The sequence below is a fragment of the Montipora capricornis genome, chromosome 7 (genome assembly GCF_036669925.1).
Source record: "Montipora capricornis isolate CH-2021 chromosome 7, ASM3666992v2, whole genome shotgun sequence".
NCBI lineage: Eukaryota > Metazoa > Cnidaria > Anthozoa > Scleractinia > Acroporidae > Montipora > Montipora capricornis.
Window position 1 is genome coordinate 8811205 of NC_090889.1, and position 15000 is coordinate 8826204.

The window sequence follows — 15000 nt, forward strand, 5'->3', positions numbered from 1 at the left end:
TTTCCGTCAACTTCAACTGCACTCACCCTTCTACATTGGACCCGCGGAACAATTTAAGCATACCTTTGATCCACTTCATCTTCGTAGCCATTTAAACGTTCGCATCTATGTTTTTTCATTGCGTATTTTGCTGTTTTATAGCGAGTACACGTGAGACCTGTATCGCATGGGCAATCTTTAAGACCCGGCTGCAAGAAAAACAGGGGATAATAAAAAAACATAATTAAGAAGTAAGAAATTGTTGCCGGATCATTATCATAAATACAGATGAAAATGGATAATGTCGTATATGGACTTCAATAGGGCGTCTAAAGTTGGTGAAATTAAAAACACCTGTAACTTGTGATAATGCAACAGAATAATAAAATAAGTGTTTTTGTTCGAAATGTAATTTTTTTTGGTATACAATTCAGGCATAGTGGGCTTGGTGCTTATATATACACATTAACTTACCAAAAGTATAGGTTTACACTTGTCTCCTTTTTGAGGTCTCCTTTTGCAGAATCCTTTAGTGGCACTGTATCTTATACAACATTCATCCTTTTTGCACTCACTCCAATTCCTGCATTTTCTTTTTGGGTACTGAAATGTCAAGTATAATAAATAGATTTAGTCAAGCCTAAAAGCGGAACTCCCTGGTTATTTATTCTTACTGCCTGTAGGGTTAGTGAAAATAAAAGGTTTCGAATTGTCCGCGTTTTGATGTTTCCGGTTGTTGCTTTAATGATTAAATAATTTCTTTCCTTTCTTTTAGAAAAAAATTCATTGCCTAACTAGTGAATTCACGGTAAATTTTACGCCTAAAACTGATATAGTATGAATCACGAAGCGATAGGTACGATATCGGTTTTTTCGGGTGAAGTTTACTTTGGAATTCACCATATGCATGCCAGTTTAACGTTTAACTATGAACTTTTCTTGAACCGCATGAGTTTTAAAAGAAAACAAGCACATCCTCAGCGAGCTAATGGAAAACGGCAAAAAGCTATTTTAGAGACAACTGTCAATAGCCAGCGAATAGGAATCACGCTAAAATTAGAAGCCATAAAAAAACTTTGTTAATTCAAGGTCAAAGAAGAGTTTTACTGATGTACCTTATTCCACTTTATCTCTGAAAACGAGATCATTCACATTTTGATGTATTTCATTGAAACACGCCAGGTTGGCTTGGAACACGAATCGGCACAATACGGCAATGCAACCAAGAAAGGACGAACTTCAAACAAGATCCGCTCCAACACTTAGATAACGTTTAGGTGCTTTAAACAAACTTCTGAAAACACAAGCTAGTGAGATTTACCCCTAATCATAGTTACCAGAACTTATTGCGATTACGTGTTTATAACATAAGGGCAAACGTTTCTTGTCACTGTTGAGACACATCGAAAAACAGTTGGGCAAACGGATTAAAAAAAGCACTTGTTCGCTCGCATTTTAAAGCAAAACAAACAAATAAATCAACTTTTTCTTTACGTCCAAAAGAGTACAGATAATTATTATTTAATTCCGATCGACAAAAAAAATTCGAATTTCATTCCTGAACAAAGGAAAAACCATTTAAAGCACTTTTAAAAAATACGCATTCACTTGAAATAACGTATCCGTAAAAGTAACGAACGGAAAGAATTGTGGAGTAACTTCTTCTACCAAGTATGAGCTACTGTTTTGTCGTTATCGTTCTCTTTCGCTCTCCTTTCGTTTCATATGTCCTCCAGGCATCATGCAATGAGAAAACGCGCGAAAAATGAATCCTCGTTTATGTTTATGTGAGTTAACTAGGGTTAAGCCTGCAATCCAATCGAAAACCAGTACCTTATCAACTTCAAAAAAACAACTGACCTCGGTGAGTTCTAAGCTTGAGCCCGCAATATGATCACGTGATACTGGTCAGCGGATACATTGTTTTGACAGGTATGAATTGATCATAACATGAATGTCCAATATCAAAGCTGTATGCTGTAAACTAGCGTGATATTGGTCACATTGACATATATGGTGGGGTGGACGTACGTACGTACGGACGGACGGTCGATGACCTCGTTGCTATAAAACCAAAATTTCTCGCATCTATGGGTTACCATATTTTCTTAACTATATATAAAAAGTGGAGAAAATCATTACTTATGTTTAAGCTTAAAGGTCAACTGCGGCTTTCTGCAATGAAACTAGACGTAAAGAACCTTCGAAGAAGAGTAAAGTGCCAAGTGGGAGAGAAATATCTATCGCAGTTGTTTTCCAAACACTTTGGTCTATGTGGAACGTACGAATTGCGAAGCTCGAACTGTATATATCTAGCGAGAGGTTCGTTTAATCGAGGCTCCACTCTTAAAACAAGTTGTCGCAGTTGATAAAGTAGCTAATTTGATTTTGAGAAAATTCCTGTATAATTAACGAGTGATCCTTGCAAACGAAGTCAATGGTCGATCTGCGGCTTATTGCGTTTTGTTTCGTCACAATTTTTATGGTGTAAGCATTGCAAAACAACCATGAATGAAAGTATAAAAAACATGGAACAACGGATGGAGAGGACAACTTAATGTTTGAATGTCCTTTTTTTATAACTTGGAGATTCGAATCGACTTACGTCTAACTCTTATTCTCGACGCATGCATGGGCATACACAACATACGCAAACTCAGTAGAGCCTTTTCTCAAGACTTTTGCTTGTGCTTTCGTCGGCAGTGAGCACCACGCATTAGACAGCGTGCTTACGCAAAATGTGAATCGCTAATTTGTCCGATCACAGCGCTCGTAGTGCCTTTCTTTGTTCATGCCACATAGGAAGTATTTCTAGTTGAAAAGTACTAAAGGCACGTGCTAGAACCACAATACTTGTCCCCTATTTTATAAATTATACACCATTTCAAGATTACATGGTTGACGGGTTTGCAGTGGATGATTAAAAATATTGCTTTTGTGCGTAAGGCCATTTCGTCGCTTGGCAATATCAACATACTTCTATGAAATAAAAGGTTGTATAAAAGGAAATTACGGGCCTAAAACATTTTTGACAAGACCACCGTTACTTAGATGACTGAAACGACCCTCTCAAACTTTTTCTGTAGTTCCAAGTTATCGGATTATTTTTATTATTATTTTTATTTTTATTTTTGTTCTCTAGGTTATTTTGATTTCCTGCTATTATTTCTTAGCTTTAGCAATAACATATCTAAGTCTGCTTGTAGATGTATGTACTACTGATACCCCCTGAATTTTGCATTGCCATCAAACGTGACTCTCATCTAAACTTCAAGTGATATTGCGTCAGTACAGGATGTTTGTGTTTGTATTTTGTTTGTCAAAAGGGTTAAGAACACATTTCTTAGTCCCAGTCGTCATTTCAAGTTTGCGTTTCTTCATAATCGCATGCTAATCTGCAAACTTCACCATCTTAATTCAACGCTTGGGTAACTGTATATTATGTACCACATAACCACTAAATAGCAACCTAATTATACAGTTAATGATGCATTGCCTCATTACCTGACTACTATCACGATCCCCAAAGAGTAGGAATCCGGAGTCAGACCTTGCTTTATCCTACCTATACTAATTCTACCACGATCCACGTAAAGATTAACGATAAAAAAACAGTGTGTAATCAACTGACTGATGGAAGAATCTTCGCAACACAATACAAAATGAGTATCGCTTTTACAAAAATTAAGGTCACACCTACCCTTTACATCTGCAAACAGTTGTATCATTAATAAAAAACCTGCACGAACGTTGAGCAGAAAAAAAAAATTCAATAAATACAACTTAAACTAAGCCACTGAATATTAACTGCCTTTTCGGAACGGCCTGCCTTTTAATACCTACTGTAGAGTACGTATTGTCGTACTATTCTAGCCACGAATGTCTGCTTAATGAAATTCATTTCAACAACATCCTTTCGTCAATTTTTTGGGCGCGATTTAATATTGTAATTCGACGAAATGATATTTTTCAATGGAGAGGGGTTTTTCCAAAAACAAAACAAAAAGAAGATGAGAAGAGGAGAACCCTTCACTGCAGGTGCATCATACAAGTATATGGAACAGTCCATTTTACAACATTTTCAACACTGTGAAACTGTTTGGATTTCATACCACCTTCGCAAAAGATAAGTCGGAGATGAATTGTTAGCAATACACAAAAAAATGTGTAAAGGCCATGAAATTAATACCTCAGTCCCAACGGGTCTCTTGTTTTCAATCCCAATTAAAAAAACTTCTTAAATCTATAAATAAATTTTTAAGACAAATTGACCGCCAGCCGAGTTAACTTTTTTCATTCTAATATCATTGTTTGTGTTGGAAGAGAATGAACAAACATTATGATCCGCGGAAATGAAACGAGCATTGGCGATCTGTTCTAGGACTCCATTATGTCGTTTGCGTGCAGAGATCATGTATTCTCTGCTATCAAATCTTGATTTTCTTCTTTGACGGATTCAAGAGCGTAAAACCTGTAGGTGATCAATACGAGTCGCCAAAAAAATCTTTTGATCCCACTTATGCGTGGTGGTAAATGACGCGTGTAAAAATAAAGTAAGATAAAGCGAAGTCATCATCATTATCATCCGTCGACTCAGAATTTAAAAAGGGTGTGCGGTCTAATAATAATAATAATAATAATAATAATAATAATAATAATAATAATAATAATAATAATAATAATAATGATAATAATAATAATAATAATAATAATAATAATAATAATAAACTTACCCTAAATGGGCTTCACCACGGGAGTTTCCGGGATAATTAAAAGCAACGTGTCACAAAGTAAGTCTAAATGATAGCTCGTTCACTTCAATAACATCTCTTAGTGCAAACTTATTTCAATTAGGACTCGAAAAAATTTCCATTTTAAAGCCTTCATGGTTAATCAAATAACTCACCACTCATGTAAATAATCACTAACCCAAATGGGTGATTTACTGTCAAGATCTTCTCGTATTTTCCTCCTCATCATCCTTTTGGTATGCTTTTTCTTCTTTCTTCTCGTTTTTTTGTCCACTGTATTACGAAACGATGCGATTCTTCTTTCCTGTTGCTTAGCATTGCCTAGAATGCTCACGACCGCCACGGGTGAAACATTTGGCAAGGTCTGATTCCCGCCGCGTGTGTCAAATAAAGTAGACCACCCTCTCTTGTTCGCCACGTGCCGTCCATGAGGCTCTATAGAAGACCTTTTTCTCTGGAGAAAGAACCATTCTGATTACATCACAAGAATGCTGATTACAGTTCGAACCCCTGAATTATCTACTATTTTGGCTTGTCTGCAGCAAGATCCTTCCTAAAGTATTATAACTTTGCCGAAAACTTTCTTGAATTGTTCTCTGCGGTAATATAAATAAAATAAGAAGCACTTAATATCAATCGCTCTTATGCATAATAAAAACTGGTTGGTGTAACTTTGTTGTAATTATGATTGTTTGGATTTAATAGGAATGATGAAACATTCACTCACTAAGGAATGAAAAATAACTGATAAAGATCGCTTACTGAATTTCATCAACTGCAAACTTTGGAAGAACCCTCGAAATTCAAAAGCGGATAGCTTAACTAATCTTTTGGAAACAATTGGAATGCCGTCAAGATAAGAGGCTTTTTATTCGCTAATTTTAGCAAACTCGCAGAGCAAGTCCATTATTATTTTGAAAATGATGCCACTAGCAAAAAAGGTTGCTTGGAAGAGACCAGCTTCTTTTGCAAACGTTTTCGATACATCTAAAAAAAACTATAACCCTTAAACGGAGGCAATTAGTACGTAAGCACAAGTCCACGTGTTGGACAGGGTTCAGTCCGAGTGAACCAGGCAACAGGAAAACAAACTGTGACAATGAAAACTACTAAACGCCGATTAACTCTCTTACCTTCACGGACATCGTACCAGTAGCATGGCTGTGGAACATTTGGAGATGCAAAACGATGGAAAACACGATATACTTAGTGATTTCCATTAGGATGTGTTGTCTCCGCTTCGGTACTTTATTCGATCTGCGTTGGTCGATCTGCAACAGTGAAGAGGTAACGTGTGTTAAATTAGGGAACGAATTCGTCACAGCTCAGTCACTGAGTTGATCACGTGATCAATTAGTGTCGTGCACCCAATCAAAAAAACGATTTAGTTGCCTTGCGGTTTTTGGACAAAGTTGACATTGTTTGAAATTGTTGCGCGCGGTCTTTTGTTTGGGAACTGTGTTGTTTGCTCTTTCTTGTTATTTCCCTCAACGAATTGCAAATACAGCTGTAAGATGCAACCTCTCTGTCAAAACCGAAGTGAAATTAATGTAGAAAATAAAGCTTTTTTGATTACGCGCCCTCAAATTGACAGAAATTAAGTCAGTAACGAGTGCTTTGTAAACTATCCGATCTATAGACAACGAAAATGCCATAATTGTTTATTGGCAATAAAGAATCGTAGGTCAAAAACTGAAGTGTGGGTTGTATAGGAATGTGAAGAATGGCTTAGTAATGCAAATCATTTATATATACAATTGGATTTGTCTTTATTGATAAATGAACACCTGGCCTATGGTCCAATTACTTTAATTTCAATCTCATCATGCGTCTCTTTGCTAATCGCTTTCCTTTTTTAAATTCTTTATATTTTATTACCAAATGCATTGCAATCATAAAAAACTAAGTTAAAAGACAAGGTAAATACAAAGCTTTAAATTTTTATTCTCTTGGGCGCACCCTAGCGCGCGTGGCAAGATCAGCCTAAATGCTCAATGACAGACTGTAGCTTGCGGTTGGAGCTAGGCGACAGCCACAAACGATTCGATAAACGTCCACTAAGCAGGATTTGAGTCAGGATAAGGTATGATGTCGGCTGGCTCTTCGCTTCTATCGCCGTGATGAAAGGAACAAAAAACTGAGAGTTATGACGAGAATCATTCAATCTTTGAACAGCTAAATTTACTCGTAAGGAGTAATAATGATGCAGTTTTTTTATAGATGTTTTGAACGAAGATCAAATAAGATCAAAGGCTGTTTTGTTTATGTTTGCCGACGGAACAGCATCTCACAGGTAGAGAAGTTGAAACCAAGGAGAGTTAATCGTTTTGTCAAACCGGTCCAGATGATCAGTTTCACGTCACAGGAAAACGGCGGCTGATTATCATGAGTAATAGATACTTGCTGCTCTGGTCCGCTTCTCTCAACTTTCGTGTTCATTGCGATCGACTTCCGTAACTTGCTTCAAAAAGCAACTTAAGGACGAAACGTGATCGAGAACACGAATATTTATAAACCTCGTGTTCACCTGAAGAGTTGTTAAGTCTACGTAGGCGTTATGCTACAGCAATGGATCTTTTCCCAGGTGTACAAATTGTGTATCCAAGCAAATAATTACTTTTCTCCTTTTGTTGCTATTTTGGTTGGTTTCAGTATAAATAGAACTTGCTAATGTGCACTTACCCGATGTAGACGCCATAAATTGAAAGGAAGTTGTGACTAACTAGTTCCAAACCTGTTCTACTGTTTTCAGTAGATTAAAACTTCGCCTTCCACTTAGGCCATTAGTCTTTCCGGCGTGAGCGCATTTTTTTCGGACACCCTAAATACACTATAAAAAACAAACTATTGAACTTTCCTTATCCGTCGTTAGCAAAATTAAATAACTCGACAATTGCAAGTAACTTGACTTAATAATCACAGGAAAGAAAAACTATAAATGGTATTCTAAGAGTTTACAATAAATGGAGTAAATTGAAACCACAACCAAAACACATGTTCACAACCAACATCCGATTTCGCCGGCACTTACTAGTTTTTTGAACAGATGACAGTTAATCATGATGTCTCTTTCACTCCTGCCCGACAAATGATAAGTAAACTAATCTTTCTGATAAGTAAACTAATCTTTCTGAGAGACGGAATCAACAATGCGATAACAGCAAATGTAAACTTTGCATCTTTGCAACATTTCTCTGAGGGTTTAAATCCCACGCAGGAAACTTAAAACCACCATGGTGTTGTTTTGGACCGTTCCAGACAAATTAGGAACCAGCTTATCTCTAACTTTAACGGCTTAAGCAAAGAAAAAAGGGGAAAATTTAAGGTTTGCGTAAACGTGGTTTATCGTTGAGGAGATTTCTCTTCTTTGTCAGATGAAAACTCCGGAAAACAAGCAATAAGTCCTTTCTCTTGTAACCGAAAAGCTTACAAAAAGAACATCTACATTAGGTGCGTCATAACTTTACTGCAATTTCATCCTTAGCCGAGTATGCAAAAACATGGTCTCATGATTGAAGGGTGTGAATTGCAAGTATTTAAAGAGAGGAAGATTGAAGAGATAGATAGTTTCTAACAAGGAGTCAAATTATGGATAAGGGCAAGAGAAATTTGAGATTGGTGGTGACATAAGACACATGGGAAAAGCAAAGGACTGACGCAAACTTTGCCGCCTGAACTGTGTTAAGAGTCAAGCCATTTTTAATGCTAATGGAGCCCATTGTCAAGTCCAATAGCAATAATAAATCATAATTATTATGACGCAAGACTGGCTGATCCTCATTTCAGACGCCAAAACGTTCGGCACTATAAGTTAATTCGAATTTCTAGTTGGAGAATATCCGATTCGATTTCATAGCACATAGGTTAAAGTGGCACAAAGTTACACATTATTGATTTCGTGATAATAGCTTTCAGTGTTACTCGAAAAATTGCGTTTTACTGTCCAGTTGCTAATTATCATGACAAACATCGATCATTTTCTCAAGAGCAAACGCCTAACGACGAGCTTGCGGTGAATACTATGTTTCTTACTTGAATGCTTCAAGCAAGACGAGTTTCAACTTTCTTGAGTAACTTAGACTAATGCTCAGTTTAACACTGTTCCGTATTAAATATACTGGACATTTCCCAAAAAAAGCACAATTTAACATAATTTGATACAATTAGATACTTTATTAACACAATTCAAACATGCCTATACTCCCGCGATACCCACTGATTGCAGAGGAGTGTGTTCCTTGAAAACGTAATTAAAGTTCGTAAAACAATCACGATATACGCTGAAACAACTCAGTGTCGTATTAAATTCGAAGGCTGCACTTTGCCAGGCTCCAGAACAATTAACGTTTCAGTCCCTTTGTCTTCTTCGATGTTAACCACTGTAAAACGAACTTAGATGAAAGTTAGGGATATTTCTTGACCACAATTACATAATAACTATGGTATTAAAAGAAAAAACAGTGAGATAAATAAAGAGCAAAACTCTTCTCCTGTCTACTAAAGAAAAATGCAACCTGCTATACGTCAACAAAAAGCTTAATAGAATTTCTGAAGATCACGCCTCATATGCACTGATTTGTCGCTGTGGGGTCATCACATTGTGATATTTATGCCTCATACAAAAAGAATCATTCACGATTACGGCCAAGGTGGCGCCCAACGAGAGAATAATTCATTTTCATGAACTTATGCCAACTTGAAAAAAAATCACTTAACGTCAAAACCAAGTTAATTAATCGCCTCTAGCGTTAACCTCTAAAATCCTAAGTAAGAGTTAAGCAAATAAAAGAAAAAAATAAAAAGTGACTCAGAGTTCGTTCCTTCAATTAAAATCCTCTAGCCAGATTTAGTCAGCGACACAGTTGACGATCGCGACGATCAGCGAGAATCGCGAGGTGCGTCCGCCAGCGAACGATTTTCTTATAAAATCTCCAATATGTTGAATACCGGAAATAAATCGGCCACAGTTTGCCTGTTGTGCCTGCTCCTAGTCCTCAGTCTATGATAATCTCGTACCAGTCTAGTTTCTAGGTTTTAGTCCGACTATGGAACAGCATGCACGACTGCGAGTTTCCAATTTCAAACCTATCTCGCTCTAACCCTGTTTTCTTGTTCATCAGCTAAAAGGATGGCTTAAGAACAGAGATTGACTCACAAGTGATGGGTTAAAACAGAAGGAGAAAATTTCAAAAAAATCGCCACTTCTCAGATTTCTCATTCTAGCACCCACTGCTGAGTCTGAAGATCGACATGATGGTCATCTTCGAGGGCTGTGCCTTTTTGAGTGCGATGCAGGTAATCTAATGATCAACTCTTCAATGACAAAATTATCACAGATGAAAGCTACTGTCTACGCTTGTTCGGCGCCAATTTGGCGCAGTTGAAACTTTCACGCTAATGACCAAGGGAAGCCTGGTCAAAGCACATGGAATGTTTCTGAGATCGGCTTGTTTGAACCACTAGGCGTGCCCTTCAAATACCGCAGGGAAATATACTACAACACCAGGGATTAACATCGCTGAGTTTCAGGATATTACCCTCGTTTGAATTTTAATTCCGTCCAGGTGAGATGAATACTCTCGATACAGCCACTACCGCAACAAGCCCCAGCCCGGCCCAGTGGTTTGTGTGCAACTTCCGCTTCTTCCCATGCAAAGAATATTCTATGTTTGTTTCCTGAAGCACAAGTCATGGGAGCTTCTTAATTGCCACTCATCAAAGAGACTTATTGTTTTGCATTTAGTTGAAAACAGAAATAATTGCTCTTTGCGAACGAAAAAAACCAAACCCTTTTGCCAGAATTGCCCAGGTTTCCACATTGCCTCATTTCGGGTAGGAAATACTTTATGATTAAAGTTAAGAACCTTGTGAAAATTGTGAAAATTGATTAATACAGATGACGTACTGAGGTCACCAATTTTTGTTTGCGTTGCGGTGACGTCATGGGCATTTCTACTGAAATGTTAATGTTCCCTTGAAAAGAATACCTTATGTAGGGAAACACGGGACTGTGATAATGGCTGCCTAGTTATCACTGTTATGAAATGTGTGAATGCATTCTAAAATCATAAAGTGAACCGTATAAACGGCTCAGCAGCATAAGGTATTATGATTACAGCCCCAGTTTAAGCTTGTTATAAAGCCGCATAGCTTTACGGTACCAATAAATGTGAAAGAAATATGAAAATTCGGGGTGATGGAAAGTTGATTACATTCAGTAACAAATCTGCTCTTCCTTTATGTACTGTGAGCGTTATTGTGACGTGTTGGTATCGGCTGGCATAGAATGTGAAGGAATGCCAATGTCAATGGTTCCGCGATGAGTCTTTCCTAATCCAGACTGAGGCTTTCTCTAGCGTTATTGGTGTCCTTAAGCTCAACTCCACCCAGCACTCTAACATTGCAAATTGTTTTACGGAAATCGAGGCTCCAGTTAGAATCCGCTTAAATTCAACATGAAATAGCCGCGACTGAGTCTTGCAGTGGTCAATACTTCACCACTAAGCAACGGCTCATGCTATCAATTTTATTGCCAGCAACACCATGTAGCATCAAAAAAGGGATTCCAAGAAACATCTAGCACGGTAATGACAGACAGAAAAAAGTAGTATCTGAATCACTTTCTCAAATAAACTTCCTCAGGAATGAGCAGGATAACATGAAGTGGTCGGACTGTTAAGAGGCAACAAATTGACAATTGGCGAATCGCGGTCAAATTAAACTGACAGGAACCACTGAAGGCAAATGAAGCCATCGATCTAAGCTGGATTTACACCCAAAGCACCCGCATGATTTCAGCGAATGATCTTAATCATTCGCTGAAATCATGCGGGTGCTTTGGGTGTAAAAACTAACAGGTCACCTATTTGATTCCACGAAAATGATCTCATTCATAATACAGTCCTAGAGTTTAAAGCATGCAGCTATCTACGGTGCCGTTTTCCGGCAAAAAACATAAAATAAACCATCCAACTTAACTTGTTATCCTCTCTTAACCTTTTTATTTTGTTTTAGATGCTACCTTCACTTGCCCCGGCCCGTAATATTATATACATCTAGATATGGATTCAGCCAAAAAATCTTGAGTGATTCAAAATTATTTTAGGCCTTTTCTTTTGGTTTATTTTAAAATCACCAGAAGTCATCTCCCCAATTAGGACTAAAATTTTAAATGCACTTACTTGCAGCAATCTTTCAGCACACGTTTTTGACTTAAAAAAATATTAGGCAAGTACGTAATACCGGCGTGAGAGATTGATCTTGCTCTGACAAATCCAAGAGAAATATCGGACGTATGTCTAGTCAGCCGAGTAAACAGCCGAAGAGCTATTATTCAAACTGATTATAGTTTTGCTCGTCTTTTTAGACAATGCAATTTTGCCAATCCAGATTTCCACAATGTAAGCGGAAACCGATTTTAAGCCGTGTATCATGTTATCTACCCGTACTTAGGTCATCTTACAAAAGAACTAGAATTCTCTCTTCATTCTGCTCAACAAAAGGTCATAAATTAACGATGCATGATTTAGTGAGCAGTGATAGGCGTTTTAAAAACAGAAGGAAAGGTGGAAAGATTGATTAGCATTGCAATTGAATTTTTTATTGTCGATCAACTATAGAGCAACCCATATCCTCCTATCATCTTTACTCTGTTTCTCAATTTTGTCACGATAGCACTGTACAGTAAGAAAGTGGAAGTGATCAAGAATTGAATTATCGAGGAATACCATATTTCACACACCCTTCAATCGTGCTTATGATAGTTGTTCATCATGTATGGTCAATCGATGACAACTGAGCCGCTATTAAAAAAGAGCATTCAAATGGCCAGGAGCGTGCGAAGCCCCGTCCGAAGTCACTCGAATAGGAAACGATAGCATACGTCATCACAGCCATGCCAGTAGAAGTAAACAATAGACCTCTTGTTAATCAACTGTGCTTTTTCATCAGCATTCTTCCCTTTACTTAGTCATGTAGGATACATATAGAAAAAAATCACGATAAACTAAATCGGAAAGCCTCCGAGAGTAACAAAGACGATGTAGCCACGAACTATTTCCTTCGAATTTGCTCTGCACTTGAAATGTTAGAATTAGCCTAATGTCTACAAATCAAACAGCTGCCTCAGTTACAAAAAGGATCAAATGTTGTGTGATTACTGTCACATTAGTATTTGAAATCTGTCGATAAAAAAACTTTGTTTAAATTTTACGGAACAGTTTAAGGCGAACTTTGCGTGCAATTTTCACCTATTTTAATACCTCCGGAAGCTCATTGAAATTTCGCTGTACATCACAAGACAAGATAGCCAAGTTATAAATCCATTTATGTCAACAAAGATTGCTGCAGATAACCAAAAATTAAGACTGACTGATTTATCTACTATATGCTCACCTTCTCGGTCGATGCGTCTTCTTCGCTCTTCGAAGCCTAATCTGTGTTACTCTTTACAAAAGCAATGATCTACAAGAAAAATACAACTAAACTGGCAGACAAATTGTACTTTGGGGTATTTCCGTTTATGAAAACCAGTCACTTGGGTTTCTTCCATTAAAATAGCTACTTACCACAAAGAGCTGATTAGCAGTATTTATCTAGAACTTAACAGCTACAGCAGATATAAAAAGTTGCAAAGCTGGCTGGACGATTTTAATCACAAGGAAGATGTGGATGGCACATAATAAACTATTGCTTTTGTTGTGTTTTTGTTTATTTTTTTTTCGAAATCGTGCATTAAAAGAAGAAAACCAAAGAAATTATATTCTCTTCCCTTTGACTTTTTCACATTCGGCTTCTAAACTTGGTCCTACTGGAGCTGACCCCGTTCTTTGTAGGGGGTAAAATAACGAGCTTATTACAGGCGATCTGTTGTGGTATGTGAACGGACATGGACGAAAAAGGCGACAGAGCTGTTGATTAAGCATATGTTCAAAGTACCCTTTTCTATACCATGGCCTCATTAGAAAATGGCTGCCTGGATCCAAAAACAATGAGGCTCCAGAAACAAACAAACTGTTTTATTTGAGAGGAATTCACGCGATTCAAAAATCAGCTTACATATAAAATAATCCAGCAGTATGGAAATATTTAGTTTCGTTCTCCAAAAACGTCTCTCAGGATCATTTCTTTACCAAAATGGTACGGTACCGCTTTTTGCCTCTTTTGCGTTGCTGACAATTCGACGTTTCTGGCGCGAGAAATAGACTGGCACCATGCAGGAGGTCTGTTTAATTTTGTTTTTATTTTCTTCCAGCGTATTAGCTGTAATCACTTTGAGACCCATCCAACAATAAACCATTATGAGTTTTGTTTAGTATTTTAAAAATTTGAAATCGTGGTGTTGATACCTGTCTAAACCAGGACACGCCCGCACATGAACAGGAAACTGTTCTATTTAAGACAATTACGGTGAGGACTCCTGGCTTTGCTGGCGCACTTTTTACTTTGTTTCTTGCAAATAGAGTTAAGCAGATTCAGTGAAGAGGGTTGGTTATAGTGAGATAACTCCAGTGGATAAATTATCAATTCACCTTGTCTTAGGACATAAAGGTCACTTAAAGTTCGTTGGACGAGTGATACAAGTTAATGATTGCTTTAGCGTGTTTGTTGTTTCCGGATTTAATCTTCCTTTGATGTTAAAATCCTCTTTCAGAATCTGATCACTATCACGAAAAAATTAGTTTTCTTATTTCCTAAACGGTTTAGGGAACCGGCACGCCATTCTGCATAGACATGTGCAATATTTTCCCGATGTTTGCCCGGGTTTACTCACAAAAGCAATGTAGTTTATCCTACTTTAACGGGCAAAAAGACAAGCTCAAGGAATCAGGCTGATCTATGTAAAAGATGAAAGAGTCAAAATATGACGTCTGGTGTTGATGTCATTCAACACAGCGTCATCAGTTATCACACGACGTGGTACGTATTGAACATCGGTCATGGTTCAGTTATGATAAGCTATCGTGGCAGTAACTGTGTGAACATTAGTGGAAATAGAACGAGTCCTCTTGTGAAGGCAAAAGGCAAATGAAATGGCCCCATTGTGCTTGCAGTCCTAAGGTGGCTGCAAGGACTTTCATTCTCAGATAAAATGGAAACGAAGGCGCTTCTTTCAATAAAATCTGCACAAGAAAGTGCTAAGAATTTAAAAATCTCAGAAGTGGTTTCAACCCTACCTTACCTGATTTGGGGGCTCTTGATTTCGATCTCTTGAAAGTAAAAAAATGGAAAACACTTATCCAGGGTGTCTTATGGCCCCTGTCTATCTTTG

General features: G+C 37.6%; 1 protein-coding gene across 3 annotated transcripts in view; it reads right to left on the minus strand.

Annotated features, from left to right (window-relative positions):
- Positions 1 to 13273, minus strand: part of LOC138058141 (uncharacterized) — a 14928-nt gene extending 1655 nt beyond the window's left edge. Inside the window, exons 1-5 of one of the 3 annotated variants that reach the window (XM_068904023.1) lie at positions 13125 to 13273; positions 5864 to 6001; positions 4909 to 5184; positions 454 to 582; positions 1 to 188 (exon numbers count right to left, since the gene is read on the minus strand). The exon at positions 1 to 188 is cut by the window's left edge and continues 1655 nt beyond it. In XM_068904023.1, coding sequence (XP_068760124.1) covers positions 54 to 188; positions 454 to 582; positions 4909 to 5184; positions 5864 to 5950 — 627 coding nt within the window. In that variant the 5' untranslated portion in view covers positions 5951 to 6001; positions 13125 to 13273 and the 3' untranslated portion in view covers positions 1 to 53. Of the gene's footprint in view, positions 189 to 453; positions 583 to 4908; positions 5185 to 5863; positions 6002 to 7412; positions 7681 to 11911; positions 12062 to 13124 lie in introns of those variants that run through there. The other 2 variants (XM_068904024.1, XM_068904025.1) reach the window with 2 other exon arrangements.
- Between the last annotated feature and the right edge of the window lie 1727 nt (positions 13274 to 15000).